This window comes from Hyaena hyaena, unplaced genomic scaffold, assembly GCF_003009895.1.
Source record: "Hyaena hyaena isolate Hyena2069 unplaced genomic scaffold, ASM300989v1 scaffold_1147, whole genome shotgun sequence".
Classification (NCBI taxonomy): Eukaryota; Metazoa; Chordata; class Mammalia; order Carnivora; family Hyaenidae; genus Hyaena; species Hyaena hyaena.
In genome coordinates, this window is record NW_024081783.1 from 174188 (window position 1) to 189408 (window position 15221).

General features: G+C 46.9%; 1 protein-coding gene across 3 annotated transcripts in view; it reads left to right on the forward strand.

The window, feature by feature from the left end:
* The window catches only part of PRKCE (protein kinase C epsilon), a 493249-nt gene that overhangs the window by 117944 nt on the left and 360084 nt on the right, over window positions 1-15221 (forward strand). Inside the window, exons 1-2 of one of the 3 annotated variants that reach the window (XM_039222528.1) lie at window positions 6463-6607; window positions 6856-6921. The exons of 1 other annotated variant lie outside the window; for it this stretch is intronic. In XM_039222528.1, coding sequence (XP_039078459.1) covers window positions 6575-6607; window positions 6856-6921 — 99 coding nt within the window. In that variant the 5' untranslated portion in view covers window positions 6463-6574. Of the gene's footprint in view, window positions 1-6462; window positions 6608-6855; window positions 6922-15221 lie in introns of those variants that run through there. One more of the 3 variants, XM_039222530.1, reaches the window with a different exon arrangement.

The following is a 15221-nucleotide window of genomic DNA, read 5'->3' on the forward strand; positions in this document are numbered from 1 at the left end:
CTCGATAGTTTTTAGTAGGTGGGCTGTTTGCAAACTTACTTGCTTTTACTCAAGACCTGGCTGTGAGAACTGTTAATTCAGATGACCTAATCAGAGCCATACATGACGCTTTTATGATGCTTCTCTTCCCACTCTCCTCCACCCACCGCTGCACTCTCACTCTGTTTAAAGAAGTCCCAGTATGGTGCCAGAGCCTCGGAGAAAGTTCCTGATGAGGGCAGCCTCAGATGGGTGGACATCTCTGCTGGCCTTTTTTCACAGATGACTCTGGTTCTTTTCTGGACCAGAACTCTCCAAGCAAACTCCTCCTAAGAGCCCAGAATGCCAGCCCTTTCTGATGACTGAGTATCTTCTGTGTGAGAGAGACCTCAAGCTGAATGTGGACATTTGCATTTGAGTAGACAGAACTAAGGAGCCTTAGGATCAGCCTGGCCCAGTAAGAAGAATACCGAATCTCATGACTGCCGGGGCACCAGGGACTTCTGGCTAGGGCACGCTTTCTCTTTCTGTGTCACCGGTCCCCTGCCATTCCTTAGTGTACTTTTCTATAAAGATATTCCAATTCAGTGCAAAGTTAAGAAGAAGAGAAAATTAAGCAAGAGAATAATAAAAGTCACTTCAGAGGAGCACCTCCTTGGAGGTGAGGGAAGGCGAGAAGAGAAGTGTACTGGCAGCTTGGAATTTCCATTACAGCCTTTTGGTTGGATATTAGATTCATTAGAATTCTTGTTATGCTTCATAATTCATGTAACTCACATATATATTATAAATATTCTTTTACGTGTAACAAATCCTAAATAGTAAGCTACATAAGCTAAATATTCAAAAAAGATCCTGCAGTTTCTATGGTCGAATAGACCAGGGTTCGAATCTTGCCCCATCACTTACTGGAGTGTGGGTCTTAGATGAATAACATAAACTCTTGGAACCGCAGTTTGCTCATCTGCAGAATGGGGGTTGCAGTCCCCAGTGACACTTGGGGTATGTATTTCAAAGCAAAGTCTGTGGTCTTGTGAAAGCATAAAGCAGTGGGGCTTAACCTAGTTGAAGAGGGGTGGGGTGAGAGCGGGGGATGTCAACTTCCTTGAGAAGCTGATGCTTGTGCTGTGTGTTGACCGAAGGCTAGTTTTATTTTTAATTTTTTTAATGTTTATCTAGTTTTGAGAGAGAGAGAGAGAGAGCGAGCAGGGGAAGGGAAGAGAGAGAGGGAGACAGAACCCCAAGCAAGCTCCGGAGTCTGAGCTGTCAGCACAAAGCTCTATGTGGTGGGGCTCAAACTTGTGAACCACGAGATCATGACCTGAGCCGAAGTTGGACACTCAACTGACTGAGCCACCCAGGAGCCCCGACCGAAGGCTAGTTTTAAGTAGGTGAAGCCAGTACTTGGATTCATCTCCCCTCATACTCATATATGAGGTCTTTTGGGGAAGGTGGTGGATGTGTTCCATAGAACCGTGGAGTTTTCAGAAACACAGTGGACTTCAGAGAACGCTCTATAACCCAGCCTCTCCTACCGTAACTCCCCCTAGATTTTGCCAGTGAAGAAATGAAGCCCAAGAGATCATGTGGCTTGCTCAGCACCTCAGCTGATAAGCAAAAGAAATGAGAGCGGTACACAAAGCCACATTTGCCCGTTTGTGGGGGACACACTTCTAGTGCTTTACATGCATATGATATTGAATCTTCACTAGCAACTCTGTGCGAGTACTGTTATCTTTCCTTGTTTACGGATGTGGAATCTGATGCCGCAGGAAGTTAAGTAACCCCCTCCGAGCCACACAGCTCAGAGTAGCATCAGGACTGCGGAGCCCCCGCATTCCTAATTATTACCTTATACTTCCTCCTACCATAACCTCGGTTTGCAGTATTTCTGCTGAACCGCGATGTTTTTGCTGCCTTCGCGGAGCTGTGCTCTTCCTGGAGGAAAAGATAGTAATACAACATAACCCAACATCAATGGGAAAACTAAGCTGGTGGAGGTTCGGCTTTGGGGGTAAGTCGGTTCGCCTCTCGGGCTTCATGTTCTTCATCAGCAACATTGAGGAAGGGTGAGGGTGGGTTGTGGAATGTTCTCTGAAGTCCACTGACAGGTAGGGGAGGTCCAGACCACTTGCTGATGACTCTGTCAGAGGGTGGAGTTCAGACTTTGTCCTGAGGTAGCTGGGAGCCAATGTGAGGTTGTCGGTAGGGGGGCATGAAGAAGGAAAGTGGAGCCTGAGGGGCTTTTATCTGACTATGTTTCTCTCGAGACTGACTTCCCAAGAGGACATGCCTGGCCACTTAGACCTACAGAATTTGATTCACTACGAATCAATTCATGTTGAGTTCATGTGCCTTCTCAGATGAGGAAGGTTGAATCATGGTTTGGACTTCTAGTAAGTTCTCACTCCTGAATGGAATTCCCTCTTTGAGATAGAAACCCCGTTTCCATCACCATCCTCCACCCCACCCCCTTTTTTTTTTTTTTTTACCTCACATTCCTGCTCATCCCTTGCAGAGAGACCAGGAACCCTTGATGGGATCTCCTCACTGGTATTACTGGATGCTCTTCTAAGTTGGCGCATTAGCTCAAGCCAACCTCTCTTTCAGTATTATGGGGAGATTAATATAGACGCGTTCCCCTTTGTATCAGCCTGGGGAAAAAAATGTTTGTTTTCCCCTTCTGGCCCTCCCCTTTATTTGCATAACAGCAAGAAAACAACACTGCCACCTAGTGGGAGTTCAGAGCGTGACCTTCAGAGGTCCTCCTCCTGACCCCAGTGCATTATTTCTGTTATTAATACGTAAGCTAATGGGCAGCTCTGCGTACTGTGTTCTTCTCAGTGAGCAGATCCAAGTGCATCGTAAAGTCCGCTTTCCATTCTCTTAACACTTGCAGTTGCAGGTGTTGGCAAGGTTCGGACAGAACCTTTGAAACAGGTGCGGGGAATGCCACTCACTGTCCCTTGACTACTTCTTATAGCAGTTCAGTGGGGCCCGTATGCGTGGCCCCACTGACAAATGAAGAAATCACGGCTCAGAAAGCTAAGTCACTTGGCACTGTACTGAGCACCTGGCATGCACTCAAACCACGTCTGAGGCCTCCTGGGTAGTATGTGGATTACAGCCCTTTTTTCTCCCAAAAGTGTACTCCCCAGACACAGCGGCAAGGCACTGTCGGGGTCTGGCCACCTTGCAGAGATTGCAAGAAAGGCTGCCAGTCATGGATAGAGGACCGGTATACAGAGCCTTTGAGAGCTAGGGTGGGGGCTCCCGGGAGTCACCATGCCTTCTCCTGGGCTACGTTGCTCCTAAACTGAGAAGGAAGACATGCTTGATGAAATTGAAATGGAAACAATGTGGAAATACATAAAGTAAGAAAAGTGACTATCTTTCTTCAGACCCGTCCGCCATCAGGAAATAGAATTAATAGTTAAAAGTTTGGTGTATGTGCTCCCCAAAGATTCCCTATACCTGTAAATTATATAGACAAAGAAATACATCCACTCATATATACATAGCTATGTGCACATATAGAATGAGTTATTTTAAGTTGGATTATTTTTAACTACAATTTTATAATTTCCTTGTTATTAAAAGAAACTCAGTCATATATCACAGCCAGCTTCTTAAAAAATCTTTTTGTTAAAAATGTTAAGCATCCTTTCTCCCAGCTTCAGCATTTGTCAATACATGGCTAATCTTGTTTCACCTCTGCCCCTCTTCCTAGCTTCCTCCCAGAAGTATTTTTTAAAGAAAGTTTCAGGTACCATACATTGTGTTTGTAAATATGTCTGTATCTATCTCAAAAGAACAATTTTACTTTAAATTTATTTATTACTTTTGAGAGAGAGAGAGGCAGAGAGAGACAGAGAGAGAGAGAGAGAGTCCCGTGCACTAATAGTGCAGAGCCTGACGTGGGGCTCAAACCCACAAACCACGAGATCATGACTTGTACCAAAATCGAGAATCAGACGCTTAATTGACTGAAGCACTCAGGCGCCCTTCGAAAGAACACTTTAAAAAACACAGCCACAATGCTATTATCACATTAAAAAGCATGATTTCCTTCATATCGTCAAGTATTTAGACAGTGTGCAAATTTTTCCATTTGTAACAGCTGATGTGTTTGAGTCATGATTTAATAAGGCCCGTAGATTACATTTGCTTGATGCTTTTTAGTCTCTTTTCCTTCATAGATTTCTACTCTCTTTTTTCCTTTTCCTTTTTGCCATTCATTTGTTGAAGAAGCTACTCATTTGTCCTGTAAAGTTTTCCACATCCTGGATTTTGTTGATTGTAGATCCCCATGGTGTCTTTTAACCTATTCCTCTGTCCTTATATTTCCTGTAAGCAGGTGGTTAGTTCTAGGAGCTTGAGCAGAATCAGATTTGATTCCTTGGCTAAAAGGTTGGGGCTGCTTAGGCAGGGGAGTGAAGTGATCAGGAGCAAAATTGGTGGCAACATTGGTCAGGAAAGAAAGAAACACTTCACCGCCCCCTCTCCCTCCCCCCCAGCAATCCTTTGGGTTTGCTCTGTGTAGGCTCAGGTGGGGGACAAAGAGGGGACTGTCCCCAAGCCTTTGTAGGGTTGGCTTCAGGGATGCTCAGTTGCTGGGGGTGGGGGTGGTTCTCACCTCATCAGAACCTTCTGTAAGGGCCCCTGGGGCCATCTGACCTCACCATCTGGTCAGCTGGAGCTGACCAGCAGCTGGCTCTCTCAGATGGGAGCCTATGGCTTTCTCCTCTCTCGTGGTTTTGCACTGGCTTCCTTCCCTTCTTCCCACAAGTCCTACATCGCCACTTAAAAAAATGAAAAGAAAAAACACCATAAAAATGCTTTCCTCTCCTCTTCCCAGCAAGTTTACCCAGACGACATGGCTGGGCCACCGAGGACAGCTTAACCATCTCAGCTCAGAGCTAGGAGAGATCTGGACAGTGTTTGCAGAAGTTACGAGTGCTCTTGAAATGCCTTACGCGGCGTATCGCACACTCCTGTGGAAGAATCACTTCATTTTGAAATTATAGGACTAGCTCTGAATCGGACTTCCTATCCCCGTCCCTAGAAACTCATCTTCAGCCCTGTTTTTCTTAAAAGGATCATTCCGGGTTTTCAGTACCTTTGACTAGCTCTCCCTGCACCCTCCCTGCCACCCCATGGCAATAAGTCACATTTCTTAAAGATGATTTGATCACCATTTCGATCAATCAAAGACTTGGACATCACCAGCAGCACATATAAGGTCTGTACAGTAACGTGACATTAAAGCAACTAAGCTTGATAACTTAATCTGCTATGTGGTCTTATCTCAGCAAATGCGTACCTTTCTTTGGGCCTTTTGAAACGTTGAAAGTCTTCTCTTCACTTTCCTGAGCTCCTATGAGGCCAGGCTGCCACAGGGTTACTTTTCTTAGTTACTAGATTCTTGCTGGAGAGGATCTCAGAAGATGACCTGGTTCGGGGTTCTTCTGCCCGATTCCATGCTCCCCAGGCCTTCACTTACAAATGTATATATATTTGTAAGTATATATACAAATATATATACGTATATATATATTATCTGAATCCTAGATGAGTTATATAATTTCTCTCAGAGTCAATCAGTAACAAATGGAAGTGAGCTTTGAGCCTAGTCTTCGGTTATGTCTGTTTGAGCTTTCTCAAAATCTATGTATTTGTTATGATTTACCCACAGAGGTCAAGGCCATAGTGACGGGCATTCTTCATATGTGCAGTCATTGAATTGGGAATTATTCCTCCTTAAGTCGGCTGCATCAACTCTTTCGAACTAAGTTAGGGGGCGAGTGCTTTCCTGATTGAGCTACCAAATTGCTCCACCAAGTCTCTTCTTCTTGTCTTTTGTCCACATCCTTCTTCTGACTTTGGACTGACAAACACAAGATCAGCCGCCTACTTCCTGGGAATCTGTGTTGATTTTGGAGACCGTATTTCTTTCTGTCCTCTTACAGAGGCGGGCGGTGTAATGAAACACATCAAATCCTCAGTCCCTATTTGGTAGCGGTGTGGTGGCTGGGCAAGTCAGTTAGATAATGGTCCTTAGTTTCTTTATCTTTAAAATGGGCTGATAGTCCCTATCCCAGGATCAGTGTGGCCATTCCAGGCTGTACATCTCCAGCCTTTGACATATCCCACATGCTTAATAAATGGTTGCCATTGTAACTATGGAAAGGCAGAGTTGAAGCCAGTCTCTAGGGAAGGGGGCATGTGAGAGATCTAAGATAAAAGGCCAGTGTTTTCAGGATAATGTGTGCTTTTGTTTGACCCTTAGATTTGGGAAGGATGGTTGTTTTTCATGAACTACCCACTTTTCTTCCTCACAAGCTATAAACTGAGTGGAGATAATCAGCTCTCTGTCATAGAATCTCTTGAGTGTTTTTTTGGTTGATTCTACGTACACATATATATGCACACACACGCGCGCGCGCGCACACACACACACACACACACACACGGCACCGGGTGGGGGGAACTCAGCAAACCTCTACCCACAGTTGACATAAGATTTCTGGCAAGTCCTCTGCTGTGGTTTCCTCGTACCCGAATCCCAAAAGCCAACCGGGTCGGAAGCACTTTCATGAGCAACACCCCCTCTGTTGACCCTACTCAGGTACTTCCTCTTTACTATTTCATTACTTTTTTGTCCCTGCGACTCTGCCCTTACAGTTTCAAGATAATCAATTTCTTTCGTGCGCCTTCCCCATCCAAATTGGATTACAAATATAAATAGCCGCGTGCTGGCCCCAGCGGCCCGGGCTGGTGCTTGGCAGCCGGGGTCCTTGGGCAGGCTTGGGCTGTTTGTTTATTTTCAATTGAAGCTCTAAGTGCTGGAATGACTTCCACCTTCTCTACACACAGCCGCCTCAAAACCCCCTTTGTTCCCTGGCTGCAGAGGACAACTATTCGTGGCTTTCATTCGTTGTGGTAAGAATGCAAGTTCCCGCAGCGGGCATTCTCCTGCTGGTGGCTGTCCTGTGGTTAGCCTTTGCATTGAAACATTTTTCTTTTTGTTGTTTAATTTTTTTAATGTTTATTTATTTCTGAAGGAGAGAGAGAGAGAGAGAGACAGAGCGTGAACGGGGGAGGGGCAGAGAGAGAGGGAGACACAGAATCCGAGAAGCAGGCTCCAGGCTCTGTGCTGACAGCACAGAGCCTGATGCAGGGCTCGAACTCATGAACAGAGAGATCATGGCCTGAGCCGCAGGCGGATGCTTAACTCAGTGAGCTACCCAGACGCCCCATTTTCTAAATCACTTAGTGTACCTACCTCAGGCTGCACCCCCCAAAGAGTCACCTTGCTCTTGATTTTCCTTCCAGGAACACAGAAGTACCTCTATGTAACATTATAAGGAAAATAGCACGAGGTTCCAGGTCAGGAACCTAGGTTTCCTTGGCTGGGGTTCAGCTTTTCCCTCACTGGGAATCCCCTTCTCTCTGCATTTTCTTTTCACTTCACATTCATTTTTGGTTGTATTGAGGTGGTTTTCTTACCATTTAATCTCACCTCCAGTGACAGAGGTAGAAGTCACTGGAATACAAATTAGGCTCTACACGCGGCTGGGAATGCTGTTTTCCTTTGTCTGGTAGACACGGGGATGTTCAGTATCCCACCCTGTTCTCTGTTCACGGGTGGTGTTTCTCTTGGTATGGCCCTTGACCCACCAGCATTAGATCTTCCAGAAACTGAGGACCCTGCCAACCCCTGACCTAAATCTGAATGCTTCGTGGTGGGGCCCAGGAGCCTGCAACAGGAGCGTCACAGGGCGTGGTCTCTGTGCGCCATCCCTGAAGATGTGACTACGGCCCCATTCGTATCTTCCTTCCTCTTCAAGGCTGACTCTGAGCCTTGCCGGGAGCCAACCTGCAGGCTGTTTTGGCTTCCCTTCTGTTATAAACATGTTCATCCACACGTACTTTTCCATCTCCCACATCTTTTCACTGATGCCGAGATAATTCTGTGTGTGCCTTAGAGGAACTAAGAGTCTCGTTGAAGTGTTAAGGTGCACTCATGTTAAAAGATGAGTAACAACAGGACGCAAGGAAAGCTCAGTGTAAATGTGTGGTGTAAAGTTGATTTTTTAAAAATATTTATTTTATTTTTGAGAGAGAGAGAGAAATAGCATGAGCAGGGGAGGGGCAGAGAGAGAGGGAGACACAGAACCCGAAGCAGGCTCCAGGCTCCAAGCTGTCAGCACAGTGATCTGAGCCAAAGTTGGATGCTTAACCGACTGAGCTACCCAGGCACCCCTGAACTTGATTTTAATGGGATATGGAGGGTGTTGGCCTTGAGTGGGGTCCTGGGGAAGGTCAGTGCAGGGTGGGAGGTAGGCAGGAAACAGCCCCTAAGAGGCAGGGCCGTGAACAGCAGCCCACAGCAAGGATGAGGGGCTGGCGTGGGTGAGGAGGGGAGCTGAACTGACCCAAGAAAGAGGAAGAATTGGGTTGGCTGCGAAGGAATGTGAGTCTAAGCTGCCTTTTTGGGAGCTTACAAGATAATCAGATTAGTTGGGATTTCGGGGAGAAAATTTGGCAAATCAGTGCTATAATCAGGATCATGTTGGGATTTGCAAAGTCAGAATCCAATTTCCTAATTTGGCGTCTTCACCTTTCATTACTTCAGGGTGCCCAAAATTATAGGTGTGAATCCACTGGAGGGTCTGGAGAAAATGGTAGGTAAAGAGTGCACAGGGTATTCCAAAACTGACAAACAGAACAAAAATTTTTATTATAAAAATTTTCACCCCTTCTTCTCCCCCCCTTGGTCCTCTGTGGGGGAAAGGGAGAGAGGCAAACCATGAGAGACTCTTGAATGCTGACAAAAACTGAGGACTGATGGATGTAGGGGGGAGGGGGGATGGGCATGGAGGAGGGCACTCGTGGGGATGAGCACTGGGTGTTATGTGGAAACTAATTTGACAATAAACTATTTGTAAAAAAAAAAAGTTTCAAAAATATACAAAGGTATATAACACTATCATAACTTAAAAAATTGTATTTAATTTTTATTTATTTATTTGGGGAGTGGGAGAGGAGTAGGGGGAAGGGGCAGAGAGAGGGGAGGGAGAGACACCCAAGCCGGCTTCATGCTCAGTACAGAGCCCAACACAGGGCTCGATCCCACAAACTGTGAGATCATGACCTGAGGTGAAATCAACAGTTGGGCCCTTACTGACTGAGCCCTCTAGGTGCCCTGTAACATCACTTTTATTTAATAATGAAAACACTGTCCCTGTGAGGCAACAACATGAGGTTCAAGAACAGAAAAAGCTAACCTATGGGGATAGAGATCAAAATGGTGGTTGCCTCTGGTGGGGGCAAAGGGTTGACTAAGAGGGCAGGAGGGAAGTTTCTGAAATCATGATAAAGTTCTTCCTCTTTTTATGGGATCATTGGTGGCAAAAGTTTATATGTTTGTGAAACTTAGCAAATTGCACAAAAGATCTAAGCACTGCACACCATTCTACCTCAAACAATAAAGTTGTTTCTCTTTGTGCCCCTAATTTTCATTCAATCCTTTTGATCATGTCAAGGAGAAAGTGGTTGGGGCCAGAGTATAATATCATCTAATACTTGGCTTTCTCCCTTTTTATTAAAAAAAATTTTTTTTTTAATGTTTACTTACTTTTTAGAGAGAGAGAGACAGAGTGTGAGCGGGGGAGGAGCAGAGAGAGAGAGCGAGACACAGAGTCCGAAGCAGGCACCAGGCTCTGAGCTGTTAGCACAGAGCCGATGTGGGGCTCAAACTCACAAACCGCAATATGGTGACCTGAGCTGAAGTCGGACACTTAACTGACTGAGCCGCCCAGATGCCCTTTTTAAACAAAAGCCAGAGACTTCAAGAGGATATTAGTTTGTTTCCATTGCATTAAAAAAAATAATTATTTCAGCCTATTGATCCTAGCTCTCCTAAATAATTCTATGACATTTTTTTCTTCAAAAATACAGTTACTTAGGGGCACCTGAGGGTCTCAGTTGGTTAAGTGTCTGACTCTTGATTTTGGCTCAGGTCATGATCTCATGGTCGTGGGATCAAGCGTTGCTTGAGAGTCTCTCTCAAAAAATAAAAAGTAAATAAATAAAATGACTTCAGGAAAGGAGATACAAGGAGTAAGCGTACAGAGTGAAAACTGGAAGACAGTATGTGGCCGGCAGACATCTGGGAAACCCCGGTGGACGGGGGTTATTACTTCAGGGTGCCCCTGTGGGACAGAAGAAGGGTCTTGCCGAAAAATGACCTGTTCAGATTGACTCAGACATTACTTGTTGAGTTTGGTTCTGTTTTCTGAACTCATGGGGACAGTGCCCCTCAGAGCCAGCGGCATCGAGAGACGGCTGTTGGCACCTAGGCGTCTGTGGTGGGCAGGAGACCAGTCAGTCCGGACCGTGGAAGCAGCAGATATGAGTAGTTCGACTGGATGTAAAACTCTGGCTGCCACCTCACAGCAGTGCTGGTAACTGAGAAGCAACGGCCATGTTGTCTGTCGGAGTGAGAGAGAGCCAGGGCCATGAACTTCCCTTGAGCTCTTTCCCTCACTCACCTGCTGCTGTGACCCAGTACCTTCTTGGTTCCTGCTTCGGGAACAGGTTACAGCCAGGCCCTGTGGGCTCTCCAGGGACCCATGGCCTCCCATCGATAACACACAGGGGATTTCTGTTTGAACTAAACAATGTGTAGGGAACATCGGCTGTAGCCCTTCGGTGACGTGCGGATGTCCTTGCTGCTCCTGGGCCTCAGGTCTCCAGGGAGCCTGTGCTCTTCGAGTCCCCTGTCCAGCGTCTGTGTGTCCCTGGTCTAGTGGCACCAGGAGGCGTTCCAGTGAAGAGACCGTTCAAGTGACAGTTGCTGTTTCACCACCTCATCCACCGGGTTCCTAGACAACTATGACATGGGTGAAGTGTGTGCTCCCTTCCACCTTCTGTGTCCGTGGGCCATCATCCCCCAGCCCCATCTCTCCCTGGCTGCTCCTATTATCTCCGCTCAGCCGTTTTATCTTTAGGTTCCATTTGCACAGACCCTCATTCACTGCAATAAGACAGAGCAGACGCGCAGGGGCCAGGCCCACTCCCAGGGATGGGGCCGGCCTTTGGGACATCAGAGAGAGTCATCTCAGGTGCTGGAGGTTCAACGGGGGAAGGCAGAGTATTCTGTGTCAGAAGTCAGAGGTGGGAGCGAGGTAGCCGGTGTCTAAGTTCATTACCAAACAGCAGCAACCCTTCCCAGGGGTTTACCACGTGCCAAGGGGGCTCTCAGTGCCACCTAATCTTCCATGGACCCAGCAAGGCACCACTATCATTACCCCTGCTTTATGGATGCGGAAACTGTGGGCTCCAACAGCTTGCCTCACTTGCATGAAGTCTCATGGGAGTAGTAGAGCCAGGATTCACACCCAGACAGTCTGGTTCCAGAGCCTCATAGTTAACTGGTGTGAAGCCAGTGTTTCTCAGTTTCACCCCGTTATAGGAATCGCTTGAGGCCTTGGTTCCCATCTGGATTTCCCAGGGGGGGTTCTATCAGACACTAGGATCCCATGGGTTCAGGAATCTGAACAATGAAAGAGACCCTGAGTGGCTCTCCCTGCTGGTGGCTTTGGGAAGTTTGGGGCCCCAGGCCATTTGGAAGTGGGGTGCTGTTTCCCCAGCTGGGAGAGCCTGGGCTCTGGCTACAGGCTTTGGTGGGAGCACCGCTGGCAGCGGCTTCCTGACATCAACTCATGTTAGCTGGAATCTAGCCTTGGCTTAGGGGTGTGATCAAAACGGAGCTCCAGATACACAAGCTCAGTCAGCAGACCTCGATGGCTCTGGGGATGGATTTGGGGATCAGAAAGACCAGTAGAGGGGATCCTGGGTGGCTCAGTTGGTTGAGTCTGACTTTGGCTCAGGTCATGATCTCACCGTTCACGAGTTCTAGCCCCACGTTGAGCTGTGTGCTGACAGCTCGGAGCCTGGAGCCTGCTTCAGATTCTGTGTCTCCCTCTCTGCCAGTCACCCGCTGACACTGTCTCTGTCTCTCAAAAATGAATAAACATTAAAAAAAAAAAAGACCAGTAGAATAAAATATAATGGGGGGGGGGTGCTCACATGAAGGAGAACAGCAGCTAGGGGTTCCACACTACATTGACCACAGAGTAACAGGAGGACTGAGCCCTTGCATGAGTCAGGAATGGGTGGTGGTGGGGGGGGCAGGCATGTCCTTTCCTAGTGGTTTCCTGAGCAGGTGTTTCATGGAAGTTTGACGGGACTCCAGCTGCCAAGAGCCCTTCAACCAGGTGTGTCCCATTTTATTTGTATACTATAGTCGAGTCTCCTATAAGGTGTTGCCTGGAGAAGGGAACCTTTTGAAAACAATGGCCATATGGTATAAATAAAGGAGACCTGATAAATTGGTTAAGAGTTTGGGGTCAGGTATCATTTATCCAAGGGTTTTGCGTTTAAAAGACGTGTCTGGAGGGTGGGATGTGTGGCCTCGAAGGGTGATGTTCTCAGCAAAGAATGGTAGGCTTGGGGACCCTGTGCGATGGAGACACCATTTAACTGGATGGCCCACCCAGAGCCATCAGATCCCAGCAGCCCAAAGGGATTCTCCTGGGACTTAGCTGCATCTGAACTTGTCTTCAGTGAAAGCTCAGAGTACCCTCTCTGTGCCCTGGTGCCTAGAAACCCCGAGGGTCAGAATCAGCCACTACCATTCCCCTCTCCCAAACCTCACTGTCTTCTGACTCTGACAGGGAAGGGGAATTCTCGGTGAAGCTGAAGCTTTTCCCACTAAAATGTCTCCTGAAGAAGTCTGTGGCTACCAGGGATCCTCCGGAAATGAGTCGTTCTGGGTGGCTGCGATGTCCAAATAGCTAAAGAGTCATCCTTTGCATAGCTCTCGCTTTTTATTATTACTGGTTTTGATGGGAGTCATCACATACATTTCAGCCTCCATAACCAGGTAGTAAATGAACATAATTTGTTCTAAGTGACTTAGGGATAGTTTTAGGATTATCGGTGATGTCCTTGGTGTCCACAGAGTCCTTTCATAAAAGGACCCTGACTTTAATGCTTGTCTGTGCAGTGTCCAATTTAAGCCTTGCTGCTGCTTTCCTATTAGCCATCACCGTGCGCTGAATCAGGAGACCTGTTTCTAATAGTCTCCCTCCTTTTTTTATTTTTTTAATTTTTGTAATGTTTTATTTATTTCTGAGAGAGAGAGAGAGAGACAGGCAGCGTGAGTAGGGGAGGGACAGAGGGAGAGGGAGACACAGAATGTGAAGCAGGCTCCAGGCTCTGAGCTGTCAGCACAGAGCCCAACGTGGGGCTCGAAGCCACGAACCGTGAGATCATGACCTGAGCCGAAGTTGGACGCTTAACCGACTGAGGCAGTCAGGTGCCCCAGTCTCCCTCCTTTCTGCCTGCCACTCTACCACTTCTTATTTGCCTGGTTCTAATCTGCTGTTAGTTTAGAGACCAGAGTAACGATCTTGTTCCAACAGTGTATGAAACGAAACAAGCTATACATGAAGGCCCCAGGAACGCTCAGCCTGGAAGGGATGTGCATGGGCATCATGACATGAAATTTAATTGTTCGTTCAGATGCCTTGGGTACTTGCTTCCGATTTTAAGTAGACAGAGTAGAGCTCTCCTTTGGATTTTTTAGAGCTGAAGAAAACACGAAGATAAATGCCCTGAGTTCTCTATCTTCATGTGTTTAAGGATGAGTCAGTCACAGAAGTGGGTAGACTTAGACCAGTGGTCCTCAACGCTGGCCGGATTTTCAAATCATATCCAAATACCAGCACTCAGCTTTATCCACAGGCCACATAAGTCAGAATCTTTGGGGGGTAAGGCCCCGGCATTAATATTTTAAAAATATTCTTGGGATTCTCAAAAATAAAAACTATATATATATTCTTGGGATTCTAATATGCAAACAAGATTGACAACCACAGATTTAGATCCTTCCCCAACCACCGTGCTGAAGAACTGTGTTTCTTTCAGATAGTGGTTCTCAGGGGTGCCTGGGTGGCTCAGTCAGTTAAGCGACCGACTTCGGCTAAGGTCATGATCTCACAGTTCGTGAGTTCGAGCCCCATGTCAGGCTCTGGGCTGACAGCTCGGAGCCTGGAGCCTGCTTCGGATTCTGTGTCTCCCTTTCTCTCTGCCCCTCCCCTGCTCATGCTCTGGCTCTCAAAAATAAATAAATGTAAAAAAAAAAAAATAGCGGTTCTCAGCCTTGGCCGCCCACGGGAACCACCTGGAAGAGCTAGGAACAGCTTGAAAATACCCCTGCCAGGTTTTCCTAGTGAGCGATTAGGGCTCAGAACCACTGGTTTCAGATATTTGGGCTGTAAGATTACTTTTTATAAACTGTATTTTCTGAGAGGCTTGGAAATCTTTTTTTTAACGTATCAGTGTTTTTCCGGAGATAATGGCAACCTTTGTCTCTAGCTTTCCCAAACACCCACATGGTAGGATGTGTTCATGTTGGTAGGATAGGAGGGAAAGAAGAACGTAATCAGACACCTAGGACACCACAGATTTGCCTCTCATCACGAGAGAGGGCATCCTGAGAGCAACTGTGAATTTTGGAGCCAGCAGGAGCTCACAAATGGTTTGTGGCAGGATTGGCTTCTGCGGTGGCCACCTGGACGGACAGCTCTTGCATAACCAGCTTTTCGGTGTTGTCTCCCATGCACGTTTGTGTTTGCAGAAATGCACAAGGACAGAGATGAGTGTATCAGCCTTCAGCCTTCAGATGAAATGTGTAGCTGAATCAGAGATGCTGAAGACGTGCATCGGTGCAATAGATTTCTCTAGCGCTGCATGCAAGCAGTGGTTTTAAATGAGATCCGGGGAGGGGAGGGGGAGGATCACGTGGATCCGTGTGGAGGGAGCCAGAATGTGGGAAAACGGAGAAAACCACACGTGTGTTCCTGTCTCCCTGTTTTAGATCCTGAAATTCACTATTAGGGACGGTGCTATATTTAGCCTTGTCATCAGAGCGCAGAGCAAGTTTTCAAGGCTTGTAGGATGCATCTATTAAAATAACCTATGTGACTGAGTCGCTGCTCACTGTAACATTTTTGTCCTGCTGAAATACAATGAGAGGAAATGGGGCTCCAGGAAGTGGCCATTATATCAGGGGATCCAAAGCGGCACAGGGCCACTCCAGTATTTACACACATTCTGGGCATTGTGCTTGCAACCTTGGGTAACCCGCCACTTTTTTTCTGCTCCTGTTG